This window comes from Stegostoma tigrinum, chromosome 22 (genome assembly GCF_030684315.1).
Source record: "Stegostoma tigrinum isolate sSteTig4 chromosome 22, sSteTig4.hap1, whole genome shotgun sequence".
NCBI classification, from domain to species: domain Eukaryota; kingdom Metazoa; phylum Chordata; class Chondrichthyes; order Orectolobiformes; family Stegostomatidae; genus Stegostoma; species Stegostoma tigrinum.
The window spans coordinates 45,186,602-45,204,747 of NC_081375.1; the positions used below are offsets into that span (position 1 = coordinate 45,186,602).

At 38.6% G+C, this 18,146-nt stretch overlaps 1 protein-coding gene across 4 annotated transcripts in view; it reads left to right on the top strand.

The window, feature by feature from the left end:
• Positions 1-17,934, top strand: part of map2k4a (mitogen-activated protein kinase kinase 4a) — a 135,308-nt gene extending 117,374 nt beyond the window's left edge. For all 4 annotated transcript variants that reach the window (XM_048554942.2, XM_048554943.2, XM_048554944.2 and 1 more), the window contains 4 exons: positions 7,439-7,516; positions 7,616-7,764; positions 11,915-11,960; positions 15,553-17,934. In XM_048554942.2, the coding sequence (XP_048410899.1) occupies positions 7,439-7,516; positions 7,616-7,764; positions 11,915-11,960; positions 15,553-15,666 (387 nt within the window). In that variant the 3' untranslated portion in view covers positions 15,667-17,934. The remainder of the gene's footprint in view (positions 1-7,438; positions 7,517-7,615; positions 7,765-11,914; positions 11,961-15,552) is intronic.
• The last annotated feature ends 212 nt before the right edge of the window (positions 17,935-18,146 follow it).

Sequence of the window (18,146 nt, forward strand, 5' to 3'; positions counted from 1 at the left end):
CCAATTTTAATTGACGTTTGCTGTACTCAAACTGCTTCAATAGTTATCATTTCAAATTTTAACTGTATTCCACTTCACTGAATATGAAGGCACTTAACTGTTTCCAAACACTGGTTGGATTTGAGACGATTCCTAGTATTGCTTGAAGAATAAAACAACGATTCCCCTTTCTTCATAAATTTAGGGCATATTTGGTTTTAGTCCATGATACCATCCTTTCTGAAATTAATGTGACTCAGATGCAAGTATTTGTGCTGGTACCTAAATCTGTATAATGTGGTGACCTCAGCAATATGGACTGGTATCTTTCAAATAATGAGGTAAAATCATCACAATCTTAGCGGACTGTATGGCTGCTGTCTCATTGGAGAGAGCCACCTGGCAGTGGTTTAACTTATGGGTCGCCATGCCTGTCCTTCATGGTAACCTCAGCTGGTACGAGAATTGAACCCACATTGTTGATGTCAGTGTCAAAAACCAGCTATCCAGCCAACTGAATTTGTATAGGAAGAGGGGTTATAAGAGAAAGTGTAAAATTAGCAGAGCTCAATTTTATTGATGTATATTTGATACTATTTTATTGCAATAACGTTGTCAGATAACTCTTATTTGAAATCCCTAACTGTGGTAGTTGCATAGAGATGTATGTTGCAGGGTAAATGTGGAAATGATGACTATTGTATTTTTTCAACGTTTTGTTGAATATGAAAACGGACACACTATTTTAGAACTATATTTTTATTTCATGTTTTCCTACCTAAATCAACTAATCCAGTTTTTCTGCTTATCTACCAGATATAAAAATGATCCTTTTTATTTTTATAAAACTCATTGAAACTAACTTTTACAGTAAGGAGAAAGCAAAACAGATGTAGCACTGTAATGTGTTGAATTTTAAAGTCCAATCCAGTTACTGAGTGTTTTAGTTCTGTAGAATGCTTCAGTACATTTTGGAAAAGCTGAGTGAGTAGGCAAATGCATGGTAGATGTAGTATAATGTGGATAAGTGAGAGTTTATCCATTTTTGGGAGTAAAAACAGAAGGGCAAATTATTATCTGGTGAGAAATTGAGAGTGAGCAATGTGCACCAATACGTGGGTGTCACACCAGTGACTGAAAAAGTGTGGAAAATGCATCGGGTGGTAAAGAAAGCAAATAGTATGTTAGTCTTCATAGCTAAAGGCTTCGAGTACATGAGCAGGGATGTCTGGTTCAATTGTACAGGGCCTTAGTGAGTCCATGCAGAGATTATTGTGTGCAGTTTTGCTCTCTATCTGAGAAAGAATGCTCTTGCTATCGGGGGAGTGCAGATACAGTTTACCAGACTGATTCCTGGGATGGTTAGTCTGGAACATGAAGAGAGGTTGAATCAGTTGGATTATGTTGTTGAAGTTCAGAAGAACAAAGACAAAAGTCTCAAAAACCTATAAAATTCAAACAGGACTAGACAGGTAAGTTCAAAACCGGCCACAGTCTAAGGATATGGGGTAAACCATTTAGAACTAAGATGACAAGGAATTTCTTCACTCCAGAGTGGTGAGCTCTTGAAATTCTCTACCACAGAAAACAGATGAGGCCAAAACGTTGTATGATTTAATGAAGGTGCTGGGTGTAGCATTTGAGCTATAGAGATCAACGGGTATGTGGAAGAAGCAGGAACAGACTATTGATTTAGATGTTTAGGGTGTTATTATCATTAGAAGTTGGAGCAGGCTTAAAAGGCTGAATGGCCTCCTGATATTTTCTATGTTGCTATTAGGAAGGCTGCAGTAGTTGCAAAAGGCTAGGAGTTTTAGCAGGAATTATTTTCACTCGAAATCTGACCTCTCTCCCTTTGGTTAGTGATAAAGGGCTATGAGCATTTTAATGAACAATCTGAAGGACATTTCTATCCACTGCACTGTGGTGATTTTGTGAATAATAATCAATGCAAATCTTGGTCAGAATCAGATTGCTTGGCTTTCTACATTTTTCAACACATTTAAAGTTCTAGCAATTTTGCCAACTTGGAACTGTTTTGGTCATGTGCCTTTGCAAAAATGGACATTGCTTCAGGCTTAAAAAGCAACTATTTGTTAATATAATGATTTCAGGTGGCAGTTCTGCCTAAAATTTGAAAAGATTAAGTATCACTTGAAGCATTGCTAAGGTTGTTGTTCGGGGCCTTAGCCAGGATTTGTTTTCTTATGCATGTCATGGCTTGCAATTCTGCAACTACTCGGGTGAATGGATAGGAAATTATGGGTTGGTGAGTGCTGAGTAGAAAACCTATGTTTATGCCTACAAAGATTCAGACTAAGGAAGATACTTGACTCTAACTAGCCCTGCACAATTTGAATGTATTTAGATCCTCAGACAAAACTGTTTTGAAATACCCTGACATACATTGGCTAGTAGTTATCAGCGATCCCCAAGTTTTAGTGTGACGAATTGCTAATTTGCTTTAATTTTGTCTGTTCTGCCTGAGGTCTTAATTGAGCCAAAGGTAGGTCATAATTAAATTGGAAAATATTCCCAAATTACTTCACAGTTTGAGAGCAGATTAGTTTCCATCCTTTTACCTGTTTCATAGAGCTCATTTTAATTGCTATTCATGTCATAGATTGTTCACAATCTTGTCAATTTTTCACACGAGTTTTCCCTCTCTTGGGAGATTCTAGGGCCAGAGGACATAATCTTGAAAATAAAAGATCACCCATCTCAGACAGATGAGGTTTTTTTTTTGCGTTAGGGAGTAGGGAATCTGTGTAGTTCTTTACCACAAAGGGCTGTTGAGGCTGGGTTATTTTTAACCAGTAGGGGAATAAGAATTATGGCAATATGGCATGAAAGTGGAGTTGGGGATTATCAGATCAGAGTAATCTCATTGGTGAAGCAGGCATGATGGCTGAATGGCCTAATTCTGCTCCTGCATTTTATGATCCTGTAATTGCATTTTGAACTGAATAGTGCGAGTAAGGGTCAAATTTGAATGATGTGGTCAAGTAAGGAGTAGATTCAAGGTGAAAAGCGAAATATTAATGCAGGAAATTTTTTTTAAAAAGAACCATTGACAAGAAGAGAGTGAGTATGAATCAAAGTCAACCAACAGTTAAGACTAGGATATACAAAGACAGTAAAGGGCTAAACCTAAAGTCTATGCATTTGAATGCATGTGACATTTGAAATAAAGCAGATGAACTGACAGTATAAATAGAAATGAAAACGTTTGAATTGGAAGTGCCTATTTGAAAGTGATCTAATTTATACATTTCTAATGAAACAACTTGTTTCTGACTTTTAGTAGTGTTTTCTCAGAATAAATATTCGTTACATAGACACCAACTGTAATTACTGTGAATGTGCAGGGTTGTTGGTCGAATGGTGGGCAGAAGGAGGAAACTGCAATCACAGCCGTTTATATTTGAAGGTCACCCAAAAATGAAGTCATTTTGAGTGATTGTGTGCTTGCATCATAAGTAGCTTATTTAAAAGGCTGATTCTAGCTGATGTAATCTCAATTTTTAAAAAAAGCATGTATACCTGTTGGATGATGCAGTGGGTTTTTTATTACTGAAATTTTAGCTGTCTTTTGCTTCTCAAAGTCATAGAGTTGTACAGCACGGTAACAGACCCTTCAGAAAAGTTTGTCTACCTGTGATTCCACCTTCAAAGACCTATGAACCTGCACCCCAAGATCTCTCTGTTCAGGAACTCTCACCAGGACCCTAACATTAACTGTGTACATCCTGCCCTGGTTTGCCTTTCCAAAATGCAGTACCTCATTTATCAAAATTAAACTCCATCAGCCACTGCTCAGCCCACCAGCCCATCTGATCGAGATTCCATTGTACTCTGAGAAAGCCTTTGCTTTCCATTAGACCACCAATTTTGGTCTCGTCGGCAAACTTAGTAACCATATCTCCCATGTTCACATCCAAATCACTTATATACATGACAAAAAGCAGGGAACCCATCACTGATCCTCATGGCACACCACTGGTCACAGGTCTCCAGTCTGAAAAACAATCCTTCTACCATCACCCCCAATCTCCTACCTTTGAGCCAGTTTTATATCCAAATGGCTAACTCTCCCTGATCTCACCTCAAACTTTCATTGCACTTCTTTTGCGCCTGACTGAAATTTGATTGCAATTAGATTTTTAAATTATTACTGTGAGAAGCACTACTGTGTTCTCAACTCTCCTTGCACAAAACTGCTGATTTTACCCAACTTTTCTTCCAGGCTATCTGTGACTGCGGGTAGGCCTAGCGCCCTTCTTCAAATACTCTTCCCTGTGTAATTCTCAGGCTCAATGTTTGAGTGCATTCCTCTAAATAGTCTTGAAGCATTTTATGATATTAAATGAGGCATAAATGCAAGTTGTTGTAAACTCTTAAAACAGTAGAAGCAAGTATGTCCCTCTAGTTCATACTCATCTATGGCTTTTGGAGGACCCTAGTCCTTCCAGTTTTGAACACTAGCCTTGGGAAAAGAGACTTCTGGTTAAGCTGGTAACTGACAAATGTGACCAACAATTGTAATATCATGAGTTTGCAAAGCAGTCTGCTGTTAAATAGTCAGAACTATGATGGACTGTTTGACTGACTAAATGATCTGACTGCATTAAAAAAGTTCAATGACAGTAGTCTGTCACTGAACTGAGTATCTATGCACAGTGACTGCAATAAGTGCTATCTACTGGAAGTACTGCAGAAAGCCAGCAGACCCTGTCTACATACACCTCATGGTTCTGTAAGTTCCATTAGAGAATTATGTCATTGTCAAGACAACATCCATCACCCATCTCATGGGAAAAGCCCATCATACCACCTTCCACTAAGGCACATGACTGGTCAGCATAAGGCCACCCTACTTGATCAGGGACCCAAAGAGCAGAGGTCCTACTAATGAGGCCTGCCACCCAATCAGAGGCTGGCAGCTCTGTTGAATAATATGGTCATGTGGCTGCTGCCAGGAAAACACCCACCTGAGGTCTAGGATGTTTGCAGGATCCTTGACCGGAGGTGATTGATGGGATGTGAGACCCTTGTCGGAAGAGAATGTGGGGATAAAGGGGTTCAGCAACAAGAGTAGGGAGACTGTTCTTTGTAGCCATGTGCCTCAATTGGGCATTGATTTTCTTTTGAACCAGGGACCTTTGTGACAGGATCAATAAACAGATGCACCAGGGTTTTCTTGTTCATCTGCATGAATGTGCCACCAGCTGTGCGTGCAGTCCTTAAGTGAGCAGGGCAGGGGCAGGGACACTGTCAAAGGGTGGAGGTGGGGACCTTTCCTTTTCTTGCAGCCCCAGAAACACTGAAGTTAACGTTCTCGTTGTCTCCTTCACTTCTCTCCATTCCCATCAACTACCCCGCCCCAATCCCTAAGGCCAGCAAAGAACACATTATGTAGGGTTTTTACCAAATGGAAAACAATTTGAAAAACTGTAGTGCAAAGTTGGATTGGCTTACAATTCTCTTAACTGTTTCAAAGTAATGTATGGACTGAGTAAATATTCCTTCACAATTCCCTTTTGTTTATTTTAATTTTCAAGCGTTTCTTACACAGTCTAGAGGAGCAACACCTAATTAGACAGTCAGTTTGTCAAACTTTGTAACGATGACATGAAAACTAAAAGAAAATGTTTTTAAAAATCTAAGCTGTTAAAAATTTTTGATAAGGAAAAGTATCAGTCTTAAGGTCTCGTCCTAGAAATCGCTGTTTTGAAATAAATTATTTAAATGTTTAGTAGTGGCTTGTAAGTCCAGATTGATGAAGAGAGTTTGGCTAGATGTAAGTAATGAAGACGGAGCACTAATTAGAATTTTAAACAAATCAGAAATCCTTGGTGGGAGTGGGGCTTCTGTTTATACATGAAAGTTGCACTATTTAACATATATTATTTTTATTTACTAGCTTTCAAAACTGGCATATTCAGACTATCAGTTGTTCAGAGAGAAAAAGATGAGTAGGTGATTGTGGTTTAGTATGTATGATTACGATAGTAACTCAATGTATATGTTATTTATTGAAATTTTCCTTTAAAAGTATCAGCACGCTTTAAATGCAATTGTAATGTTTCCTTCAGAAGTATTAAAGTTAGTTTGTTAAAAAGCTAGAAGAATGCAGAAGGTTTGTTAGTATCAGAGAAGAAGAGAGTAAGGCATCATTCATATTTTGGGATATTACTTATTCAGCATTTATCCATGGCAGTGGAGAATATTTTGATTTATAAAATTCATACGTATTCTGAACATAGTTTAAAGTGGTGTCTGCCTGGTTAATTGGTATGTTACAAATTGAGGCCTAACCAGTATCTGAAGTTGAGGGTAGGGAGAGGAATGCAAACATTTTTGAAACTATGATCATGTTTTGAATAGCACTGCAGTTATCAGAATGTCATTCTCATGGTTTAATTAACTTAAACAGCCTAAAAGTTAATACGTGGCTCTGAAGGAATAGGTTCTGCTTGATTGTTTAAGAGTGTGAGTTAGCTTATTAATTTGATATTGCAAGTTCTAGGTACATTTGTGTTTCAGATTATTGGGAAGACACATCTGCTACCTGAAAGGATCTTTAAAAGAAATTAGTTGGCTGAGGCCCACAACACAGGTACAAATTAGAAGCATTTACAGATGTCAGAAGAGAGCCTGGTCTGAGGATGAAGGAATTCAAACATTTCCTGTAGGGAGTGCGCTGTTCATGTTTGGGTTCAGAGAGGATGTTTCTTCATTAATTCTGTCACTTTGTGTCAAATATGGAAATGTGTTCCAGTCTCCCACAATAGTCAAACGTACTTGAGTTTGTGCAGTCTGTTTTTGGTGATACATCTGTGATTCTGATGTTGCAAAACTGTAGCACTTTATAAATTCACTGTTCAAGTTGTCAAGGCTACATATGCAACATTGTAATATCTATGAACCAAAGAGCTAAATAATTCTTAAGCTATAAGAGATAAACATGCTTATTATAATGTATCGCAAACGCTGATATACTTTTGCACAATTCGCTCGGTTTCCTATGCCAGCAAGCATCAGGTTTGTGTAAATCTGCAGAATTTTTGATTTTAGTCATTCCCCTAATGGCCTAGATGATTGGAGGCATGGTGCTCTCCTCTGGTTGGGGAATCAAAACCCAGGGGGAAGTCATCCCTCAGCAATTGTATGCACTTTGAATTAAACTATGTGCTGTTTTATTGTGAAGAATCTTAGAGACTGGATAAGATGTATTGTCTGGTTTCTTCCAAAACTAACACATTCAAGCTCTTTATCTAGTTTCAGGGAAGTGTGCATTAATTTTGTTTTGTATTTGTATCATTTCCCGATTTTTTAAAAAATGTGTCATTGTAGCTAACTGGAGAAAGTAATTTGAACAGTTGACATCAATAAATTTCCCCCCTCCTTTTTTCTCCTTTTCTCCCTGCTCTACCCCCGCCCCTTTCTAAAAAAAAAGCCTGAAAGAATAGATCCGAGTGCTTCAAGACAAGGCTACGATGTCCGATCAGATGTTTGGAGTTTGGGGATCACGTTAGTAAGTAACATGTCTGTTGGCCTTTCAAAATGTTGAGTTGAATCAGTGCACTGAAAACAAAGTCTGCAGTAACTTAAGTTTTTTTTAATTGTTCTCTAGTATGAACTCGCCACTGGACGATTCCCGTATCCAAAATGGAACAGTGTATTTGATCAACTAACCCAGGTAGTAAAAGGAGATCCCCCACAGCTTTGCAACTCTGAAGAGAGAGCATTTTCTCCCAGCTTCATCAACTTTGTTAACTTGTGGTAAGAGTGAAGTTGATTAGTTAGTTGCAAATAAAAGGTTTCATTCACCTATGTGCTTTCTCATTTGAGTATTTTAAATACTTTTTCCTAGGTTTGTTCTTGCAAATTTATCAAACAGATGACCAAGAATATTCTCCAATGTTTGTTAGTTACAGCAGATGTTGTGTAGCTAAGTCTTTTCAGCACCATCCATCCAGCAGCTCCAGGATTCAGGCCACTAATGCTTGTACTTGGCTGTCATCAGTTTCCTATCAAGACTGCTTCATTGTTCGCACCTTATGGATAACAGTATTTACTTTGACTTTTGAAAGCACTAAAAATTTTGACGTCTAGGAAGGAGCTTTTCCCATTCTGGAGTCTTCTGTATGAGGTTGGCAGGATGTAGAATATACTTTTTCAGACTTTTCTACGTGCATTTCAATAGTTACTTCATCCTGTACCAGCCTAGCCATTTAACCCACCTGCTTAAATTGAACTAAATACTCAAGTGGAATAAAGTTGATTAGACATTAAGGTTATACTCCAATCTGAGTTCTGTACAAATAAAACTCAAATTAATTTTTCCTCCTTTTTCTTTTCTTATCCCCTCAATCTTCTGGTCCCAACTTATTTTAATGTTCAAATTACCGGTATTCCATATCCAAGAATTTTGTTTATGAAGAACTCACTATTTCACTATGTGGGAACGTAAACCATTTTTATTTGTCTGAGATTGTGAAATGAGAAGACTGCTCTCTTAGCTTGTGACATAACTTGAACTTCAATTTTATAAAATCTGGAATTACTGGAAATAATGTTTTTGGTAACATTTACTGTCTGATCATCCATGACAAGACCTTCCTGTGATGCTCTTAAGTATAGTGCAAATGCAAAATTTAAATTAAGAATTTCAACTCACTACGCACTTTCAAGGTTTTTTTTAAAGACACGTCTGCAAGTTTGTTGCCTGAATCCTGAGGCACTTGGATCACTTAAAGACTTTTGATCTACAAGAGTTTGAGGGGAGAGGTATAAGACTCCAGATCAGCTATGATCTTTTTTAGTGGCAGAATTGGATCTACTTCTGCACCTATTTCTGTGTTCTTAAAATTAAACACTGAGCAAGACAAAATCTGTTGTACAGAGTTTCAGAACTAGGAAGGCTACAGGTCAGTTGTGAATTACTCGTTAGCTTTGCTATGAAAAATATTCGATTTTTTTTTAAATGACCATTTTAAGACATCTTATTGCAGGCTATTTGTGGGTGTTCAGTGCAGCCTTAATTTTTAAGTATTCCAGTTTAGCTGTTTATTGCACTTAAACTAGCCCTGTTGCTGTTAAACTCTGAAGAATGAACCTGTATTAGATCTTTGTTGCCACCTAGAGGTCTCACAAGGTTTGAGCTATGGTTTGGAAGCCATTTAGCAATAATGGAATGGAATAATTAGCATCTGAATTGCAGTCTGTGCATGCACCCGTGACACTTTGGCAGTACAGGTCCTTAACAATCAATTTGTGCATGCACAGTTGATGTGATTATGAACAGAACATAGTTACGTTACACCAGTTGGATGTGTGCATAAGGTCTTACTGAAGCTGTAACTCACTCAGAGATAGTAAGAACTGTTGATGCTGGAGTCAGCAATAACACCGTGGAGCTGGAGGAACACAGGCCAGGCAGCACCAGAGGAGCAGGAAAGCTGATGTTTTGGTCTGGACCCGTCTTCAGAAAAGGTCAGCTCCTCTGCTGCCTGGCCTGCTGTGTTCCTCCAGCTCCACACTACATTATCTATTGCTGAAGCTGTAGTTGTGCGTGTCGGAAGAAGTCAGGGACTGAGAATCCAGTAATGTAGATGAAGGCCCAGAGCAGCGGCATAGACCACCAGGACAGGCCAGGAGTGAAAGCAATACTCGTGAAAATAGTACCAGTCAACGAGCAATGCAGCTGGTCAGCTCTTAGTGGTGGGTGAGGGAGTGATAGCAGCTCTGGTTTCGAGCACCCAAAGCTGGCTGAGAGGGCTGACATAGTATAGAAGAGGGCGTAACTTGGATGGGAGGGTCTTTGTGTTGGTTGTTTTGTCAAAGCAGCGGGACGTATAGGTGGAGACAATGAATGGAAAGCTGGTTTGCATGGTGGTGAGGTTGCTTCTTGAGCACTCCAGTCATGTGCTTCTGAACAATGCTGTTAGGAAGGAAGTTCCAAGGTTCTGATAATGAAGGAAGGAACAAAAGACAAAATGGGATGGTGGGTGACTTAGTGATAGACCTCCCATACACTGGTCACTTGCATCCTTCGAGATGATGATGGTCACGTTTTCAAGGTGCTGCCAAGATTTTGTTACAGGACCATAGAATTGCTGCAGTACCATTTATACAATATAGCAGAGGAACAGACCCCTTTTGGTTCACCAAGCCTGCACTAATTCTGAATTTTTATTTAGACCTGCTACTTACAACCCATGCACGGTTTCTAACCTTCTGTTCACCTCCCATTCATATGTCTGTCAAGATATGCCCTAAATGTTGGTAGTGTTTCTAACACCCCCACTGACGGTTCATTCCAGGCACCCAACATCCACCAAGTGAAAAGTTTCCCCTGCACTTCTGCCCTCCCTTCCCCAATTGCTTTAAACCTGTGTCCTCTTCTAGTTGACCTTTCAAGATCACTACCATTTTCCTCCCAGGTCATTTTTTAGAAAAAAAATCAACAAAGGTCCCAGCACTGATTCCTATGGATCACCACTAGTTACTGATCTCCATTCTGAAATGCACTTTTCCACTGCTACTTTGTCTTCTATGATGAAGTTAATTTTATACCCATCTAGCCAGCTCACCCTGATCCCATGAGACTCTACCTTGTGTACCAGCCTGCCATGAGGTACTTTATTAAATGCCTTGTGGATAGGGTGAATCATCAAGGCCTTTTCCCCAGGATAGGGGAGTCCAAAACTAGAGGGCCTAGGTTTAAGGTGAGAGGCAAAATGTATACACTGGACCTAAGGAGTAACTTTTTCCATGTAGAAGGTGATGTATATACGGAATGAACTGCCAGAGGAAGTGGTAGAGGCTGATACAATTATGACATTTTAAAAGGCATCTGGATGGGTACATGAATAGGAAGGGTTTAGAGGGGCATAGGCCAAATGCTGGCCAGTAGGACTAGATTGACTTAGGATATATGGTCAGCATGGACGAGTCGGACTGAAGAGTCAGTTTCCATGCTGTTTCTGTGACTCTGTGGACAACATCCACTGTCCTTCATTCATCAATCATTTTGTCACCTCCTCAAAAACCTCAGTCAAGTTGATGAGCTGTGACTTCTGCTCTCAAACCCATGCTGCCTATCACTAAAAGTCCATTTGCTTCCAAATGTGAATACGTCCTGTATCTCAGTATCTTCTTTAAAAGCTCCCTCGCCACTAGTATCTGGGCTGTAATTACCTGGTTTATCGGTTTCCCTCCTTAACGAAACAGCATTAGTAGTCTCCAGCCCTCTGGAACCTTGCCTAAGGCCAAATAGGATGCACAGACATCTGTAAGGCCCCATTTATTTCCTACCTTGCCTCCCACAGTATCCTGGGATTAATCCCGTCTGACCCTGATGACTTGTCTACACTAATTTATTTTGAGACATGTACTCCTTTTGTGTTGACCTACCTGAGATTATTCACACCTTTTCCCTAACCTCAGCGTCCCTCACATCCTGCTCTTTGGCAGATATCAATGTAAAGTACTCATTAAGGATCTCACTCATTTCCCCGGGGTCGACACACATCGTCCTTCCTTTACCCTTGAGTGGGCCTAACTGTCTTCCTTGTGACCTGTTGCTCCTAATATATCTAAATGAGCATTATGATTTCGTGCCATTCCCTTGCCTTTACCCCGTAACTTGCACATGAAGTAATCTGCCAGTAGTACCTCCAGGTCAGTCTTGAAGGGTCAACAAACAAGCTACAATTTAGGGTCTTCAGTATTTGCATATTATAAAATTGAAATCTTCAGAAGGAATTTGGTGGAGATGGATGTGATTGGGAGAGGACGTAGTACGAAGTAATCTCCATTAATGGCCAATAATGCATGCTGTGTAACCGAACTTGGATTTAACATTCGTGGAATATACTGTGCAGCTGACTGCTATATTACTGTATGTAACATTTTGTATCTCTCTTAGCCTTACAAAGGATGAGTCCAAAAGGCCAAAGTATAAAGAGCTTCTGGTGAGTTTAAATTATTTTGTATAGCAATTTTTGCTCCAGTCCTAAATTTCCATTTTGTTTATTGCCGGAGCCAATGGGTTATAGCAAATAAGCATTGCTGTCTTTTAATTTTTAATACCAATATATGACACTCAAAATAGTGAGTGAGCGGCCATAATGGTGATGTGCACAGCTCAGTTAGTATTTGTATGAAATACCTTCTGTTGACAGACCGCCCACTTTGTCAAATTGTAGTTTGTGGCACAGAGATTTTCTTTGCCTTATGATCTTGCAGTTTAGTTTTAAGGCTGCTGGAAAATGTTACCATCTGCATTGGCTACTAAATTTAGTTCTGTTCTCCATTTCATTGGACATGAAAGTCAATATTCATAAGTCCCCTATGAAAGCTTGCAACGCTATTACATAAATTGAGTTGTATACCACAAAAGTAACAATGATTTTTCATAAGATTTTTCACATCAAAAACCATGTGTATGACTTTCATACTCCCTTGCTCACTCCTAAAATGACGTATGCTGTTCGACCATATTAATCAAAGGAGATGATAATGAAAATTCTCTGAAGTTACTAACAATGTGTTTGACACTCGACATAGTTTGAACTTGCATACCACTGGTCATGTTATAAAACCTCCCAAAGTGCTTCACAAGTGTGTGATGAAATAATGTTTTACACTGAGACTCAAGAAAAAAATAAAGGCCAGGTGATCAACAGATTTGTTGAAGAAGTAAAGGAATGTTAGGAATCCAGGATCTCTTAACGTAATCGACAAAAGCTCCTGAGTACCTCCCCAGAATAATGAAAGCAACAAACTTACAACAAAGGGTAATCCATTGGACATTTGTTCAAGCATTTTGCTAGACAGAAAATCTAGAAATCACTTTTTGTAGTAGCTGAGTGATCAGAATATGAATTACCTTTTACCATTTGAGGTAAATCTTGTTCTTGATATCTTAACCACAGTAGCAAAGCGTATATCTGGCATGGGACTGAAAGCTTGCAGATGAACCAGTCAAGTAGTGACATCACAGCAAAGCCAGCTACCTCCTGAAAGCCTAACATCATCTCCAAACAACTTTGGGCATTCTTCTCTGCTATCCTGGTTCTAAAGTAAAGTCTGTCTCCCAGTTACCCGATCAGTTGTAAATGCAGGAAAAGATCCGCTGTGCTATGCATATATGCCGACAGACTTGTTGAATCTTTGTTTGCTTATACGATAAAGCCTTGATTCTGTAACAACAGCCCCCTCACTGCAGTACATAGTGCTGTTTTAAAAAAAACCATATTTTCAAACATTGAGAATTTTGCTTTCTACTTAAAGAATTCAATGTTTGAAAATATGAAACAAATAAAGTAGCAATATCGTGATCTATTGACATTTTGTAGAGTGATCAGATTTTTTTTTGTTTGTTCTGGGTATGCAAACCAACCAGAGCTGGTGCTTGAGCTGAAAGTTTACAGCTTTCTCTGTTCTTGCCTTGTTGAATAGTTGTCATTTCTAACGTCGAGGACATCCTCAATTTGAGGTGTCTTGAAAAAAACCTGGTTGTGGTTGAATTTGTCATTAGTCAGTGAATTAAGGAAGTACTGGAGGACGTTGGTAGTACAGTGAACATTGTGCACGTGGACTTTCACAAGATATTCAAAGGCATTCCATGTACTAGACTAGCTAGCAAGATTAAAATTGAAGCTTGGTAATAGTAAATCTCTTTTGGTGTGAAAGGATGTGTACAGTGGTGTCACCACAATTAGTCTCAAAACCACTGCGCGCTTTAATCTGTACTTTTGAATTAGGCCTGGATTTACAGGCAATAAATGCAAAGCTTGTAGCTGGGTCAAAAATCAAGTGTAAAGAGTAAAGAAGGTAATATAGAGAGACTTTTGAAAGGGGCAGACATATAGCACATTAACGTTTTTCTCCATGAAAGTTAAATGAGGAATTTTGGATGGAAACAATGTCACAAACTAAATAGTGAATCTTTAGGGGAGATGAAACAACTGAGGACTATTTGTACATATTTGGCAGACGGAATTAAGGTTGTGATTTTTTTGAAAATTACTTGTAGAATTCTTGCTTTGACTTTTAGTACAAAAATTAAGCTGTAAATCATTGTTGTGCCTCAACTGGAATATTAAATCCAATTCTAGGCAAATTTAGGAATATTATCAAGACCATTGAAGAAGTGCAGAGAATGTTTGCTACAATGGTACCAGGGATGAGGAACTTAACTTGGAGACTCTCGCACATGAGTTGTTCTCCAAATGAAGGTTAAAATAAGATTTGATGCAAGTGTTCAAACTGTGAATGGTTTTGATCAAGTAATTAAGGAAAGACTGTTTCCAGTATCAGGAGCTAACCAGAGGGCACAGTTCAAGGTACTGGCAAAAACGCAAATATTTTTGAAATGGAACGCGCTGCTTAATATTGGTGGAATTAGATTCTGTAATTTTCACAACGCCACTGAATACATATTTTATAGGAAGAAATGGGGCATAGAAACAGTAGACATATATTTTGTAGAAATGAATGGGCTAATGGTATTATAACTAGACCATTAATCCAGTGACCCAAATATTGTACTGGGGGGCTCAGGTTAGAGTCCTACCAGGGTGGATGGTAGAATTTGAAATTGATAAAAATCTGGAAATTGAGAGTCTAATGATGACCATGAAACCCATTTTAGTTCACTAATGTCCTTATGGGAAATGAAACTACCATTCTTATTTAGTCTGGCTGACATGTGACTCCAGACTCACCATGATGTGGTTGACTCTTTACTGCCCACTGGACAGCTAGAGATGGGCAACAAATGCTGACCTGGCCAGTGACACTCACATCTCATGAATTTTTTTTTCAAAAGAAACTTTTCCCACTTGTAGAAGGTCAGTAACCAGAGAGCAGGTGGTTTAGAGGGAATTTGAAGTTAATCACCCTGAGGGTGGTGAATATCAGGAACTCGCTGCCTAAAAGGATGGTAGAGGTGACAACATCAGACATTTTAGTATTTAAGTGAGCACTTGAAATACCATAGCATACAAGTCTGTGGCTGGAAAATGAGATTAGAATAATTGGATGCTTGATGACCATGGATATGCTTAGCTGCGGAGATCTGTTCAGTGCTGTGAAAATTCTGTGACTAATTTGTAGGGCTGTTGAGACAAGGCATGACAATGGACTAAATTGTCAGTGTTCAAAGAAGTGACATGAACCAAATGGTCATCTGTGCTGTATTGTTCTATGATTGCTAGAATGTTTTCATGTTAAATTTTTCTGTTCCTTGTTCAAAGTTATACTTTTGCCAATCTCCTCATCTGACCATAACCAGGAAAAGCTCACGGCCAATGCTGCTGAAATCCCAAGCTCACTATCAGCATTGTCAGTGCATGAATTTTTTGTTAAATGATGAATCTATCGATCTTTCTAAAATGCAGTAGATTTGCGGTTACCGATAGAAATGTTTGCATTATATAACACTAATCTAATGCTAATAATTGACTTTTGCTAAAAGATTGAATCATGTATGTGATGTATGTTTTTAAGAAGAGTTATGATGTACCTAATTGAAAAATGCAATTGTTTTCATTTATTCAGAAGCATCCTTTCATCTTGATGTATGAAGAGCGCAGGGTGGACGTTGCAAGTTACGTTTGCAGAATCTTGGATCAAATGCCTCCAACCCCTGTTTCCCCAATGTATGTCGATTGATTCTGCTGCTGAAAAGACGGCCTTAAACTGGCTGGAAGAAATCAAGGTGTAAAGATTTGTTTTATGACACATTGCAGTGTTTCTATTTTTAACTTGCTCAAACAGACTGTGCAATAAAAATTGGTGTTCCATTTTATCCATGTCTGCCCATGTCCGTTCGAAAAGCATCCTTCTCATAGTACCCAAGTCGTCAAGAGAGTTTGTGGATGTTATTGCCTTTTCGGGCTAGATGTATGGAGGCTGCCAGTGTGTTCATTTCAGTCTGGATCTTGGTGGGATATTATGCAGCTGCTGGTGGGAAGAGTTTGAAGCTGGAGACATTTCGATACCGTACTGGAGAGACCAAGTCTTGGACTAGCTGTTCCCGCCATTGCATAGAATATTTTTAGTAGGACCCTCAAGACTCCTAAATATCTGCGTTGCCTTCAACAAAAGGGAATTTGTACACGAACAGGAAACGTTACTCCAGTGCAGTTGCAAACACCTTGAGGAATTTTGCTTTACAAAGTGCAATAGATTTGCTGATTTTAATTCTGTTGCTTTATAGTTAGTGTCTATCATGGAGGAAAAGAAAATCTGTATTTTACTGTTAATAATGTTGAAAAGATTTTTAAATAAAGACATAACTGAACACTATGTCTTTCACCAAAAAAGTGTGTGGACTGAGAATTGCAAAGAAAGCAGAATTGATACAGGAAAGATTTGCTGCAAAAAGATATTTCCCAAAACAGAACTTTTATATGACTTAAATGTCATTCACTGTACAATATCTTTGTAACTATTGGGAAAATTAGCCTAGGCACCTGAAGAAAGTGTTTTAATATTGTCTATTGAAATATACAGAAAAGAATAGTGAACTATGGTGTAACTTTGGGCAGAATGCTCAAAGAGCAAAGCATGCTGGAAAAAAATAAGCTTGTGTTGAAGCAACGAATGTTTTCCTGTTTGTTAATCAGTCTGTAAATGTGCACATTGATGTCTTAGGATCTTAGACAAAAGCAGGCTATATATGGATTATGCAGTAAGCACCTGGCAGTGATCTTAAATGTTTCCCACCGACAGCTCATATTGTGGTTCAATGTGCTATTTTTTACCAGAAATTATTTATGCAAAAATTAATGTATACCTGTGACTGCTGTAAACCTTGAAGTCCTCCAGGTTTACCAGTGGTGTGATAACACCAATTGCCCACTAGTTTGGTTTAGTTATTGGTTGTACTTGTCTACTGAGGAAAATTCTTTAACGGTAAGAGGAGCAAATCACCAAGTCAAGATGTTAGGTGCAGTGTCTTCCGATTTCATGCAACACCGCTGTGACTACCCAGCTGCAGAGGTCCAGATGTGCTAAATGTCTGGAAGAATTCTGTTGCTTGAGATAGCTACAGGATGGTTTTAATTTTACCTACACGTGATCCAGGACTACACAAAGAGAATTCTTTGTGAGATTCTATTTTTCATACAGTGTCTGTTGAAAGTATGCTGGTTTTTTGGGGTGGGGGGAGGTGTGATAGTTTCTTGCAAGTTTTTGTAACAGACAAGTATATCCAGTAAGTATGTCCATTGTAGACCAGTAAGTCACTAAAGTTATAAAATTATGCAGAATTTTTGTTCTTGTCTGCTTTCATGACTGAACACACAAGCCCATCTGCCCACCCCACCAAAAATCCCTTATGACCCACCACCAGCCTTGCTTGGCAGTTCATTAATGTGTTCAATTCTACTGGTGAAGAAGTGAACTTGATGTGAATGTCAAGGGACTTCAAACTTCTTGAGTGGAATGCCTGTAAAAATTGGCAGTTTATTCCTATATTAATCTTAGATTATAATCTATTAAGGGTGAGGAATATATTACAGTGTATCTTTAAAAAAAGGTGTATAATGGTCACAAACTGTGAAAATAGAATAAGAACTGTACATTGTGAACTTTGGTTAATTTTCTTTCCTGTACCATAGAAAATGTATAAAAAATATCAAAGCTGATGTGCAGGGATAATGCCTTACTTGTCTGTGAAAATGGAGCTCGCTGAGTATCATCACCATTGCATTATTTTACAGAGCTCATGGATATTTCTGATCCTGTATACTGGTTTGACTTCTTCGTATATTTAAAACATTATAAATGGAATCTTAAGTGTTCATGTAATAGTTCTATACTCTTGCCTGCAGGTCAGTTGTAATAAAACTAGAACGTGACTGTGACCTTGTTCTTGTTTTGTAAGATCTGAAACACACAATTGCAAAAATAAACTCAATTGAAATACTGGAAAAATGCATAACTTGATATGTTCCTTTTAAAGGACTAGATCAATGTGTTTTGTCATCAGTCAGTAGCTTGAGGCCAAGCATCTGCAGTGAAGCATTTGCAAAAAGCTTTAATTGTAAATTTGATAGTGTCAATAATGTAGTTCACAATTGGACTACGTGCTTCTCTGCCAGTGCATGTCATGATGGTTGTCTCTTCAAATGACAGCTATTCAGCTC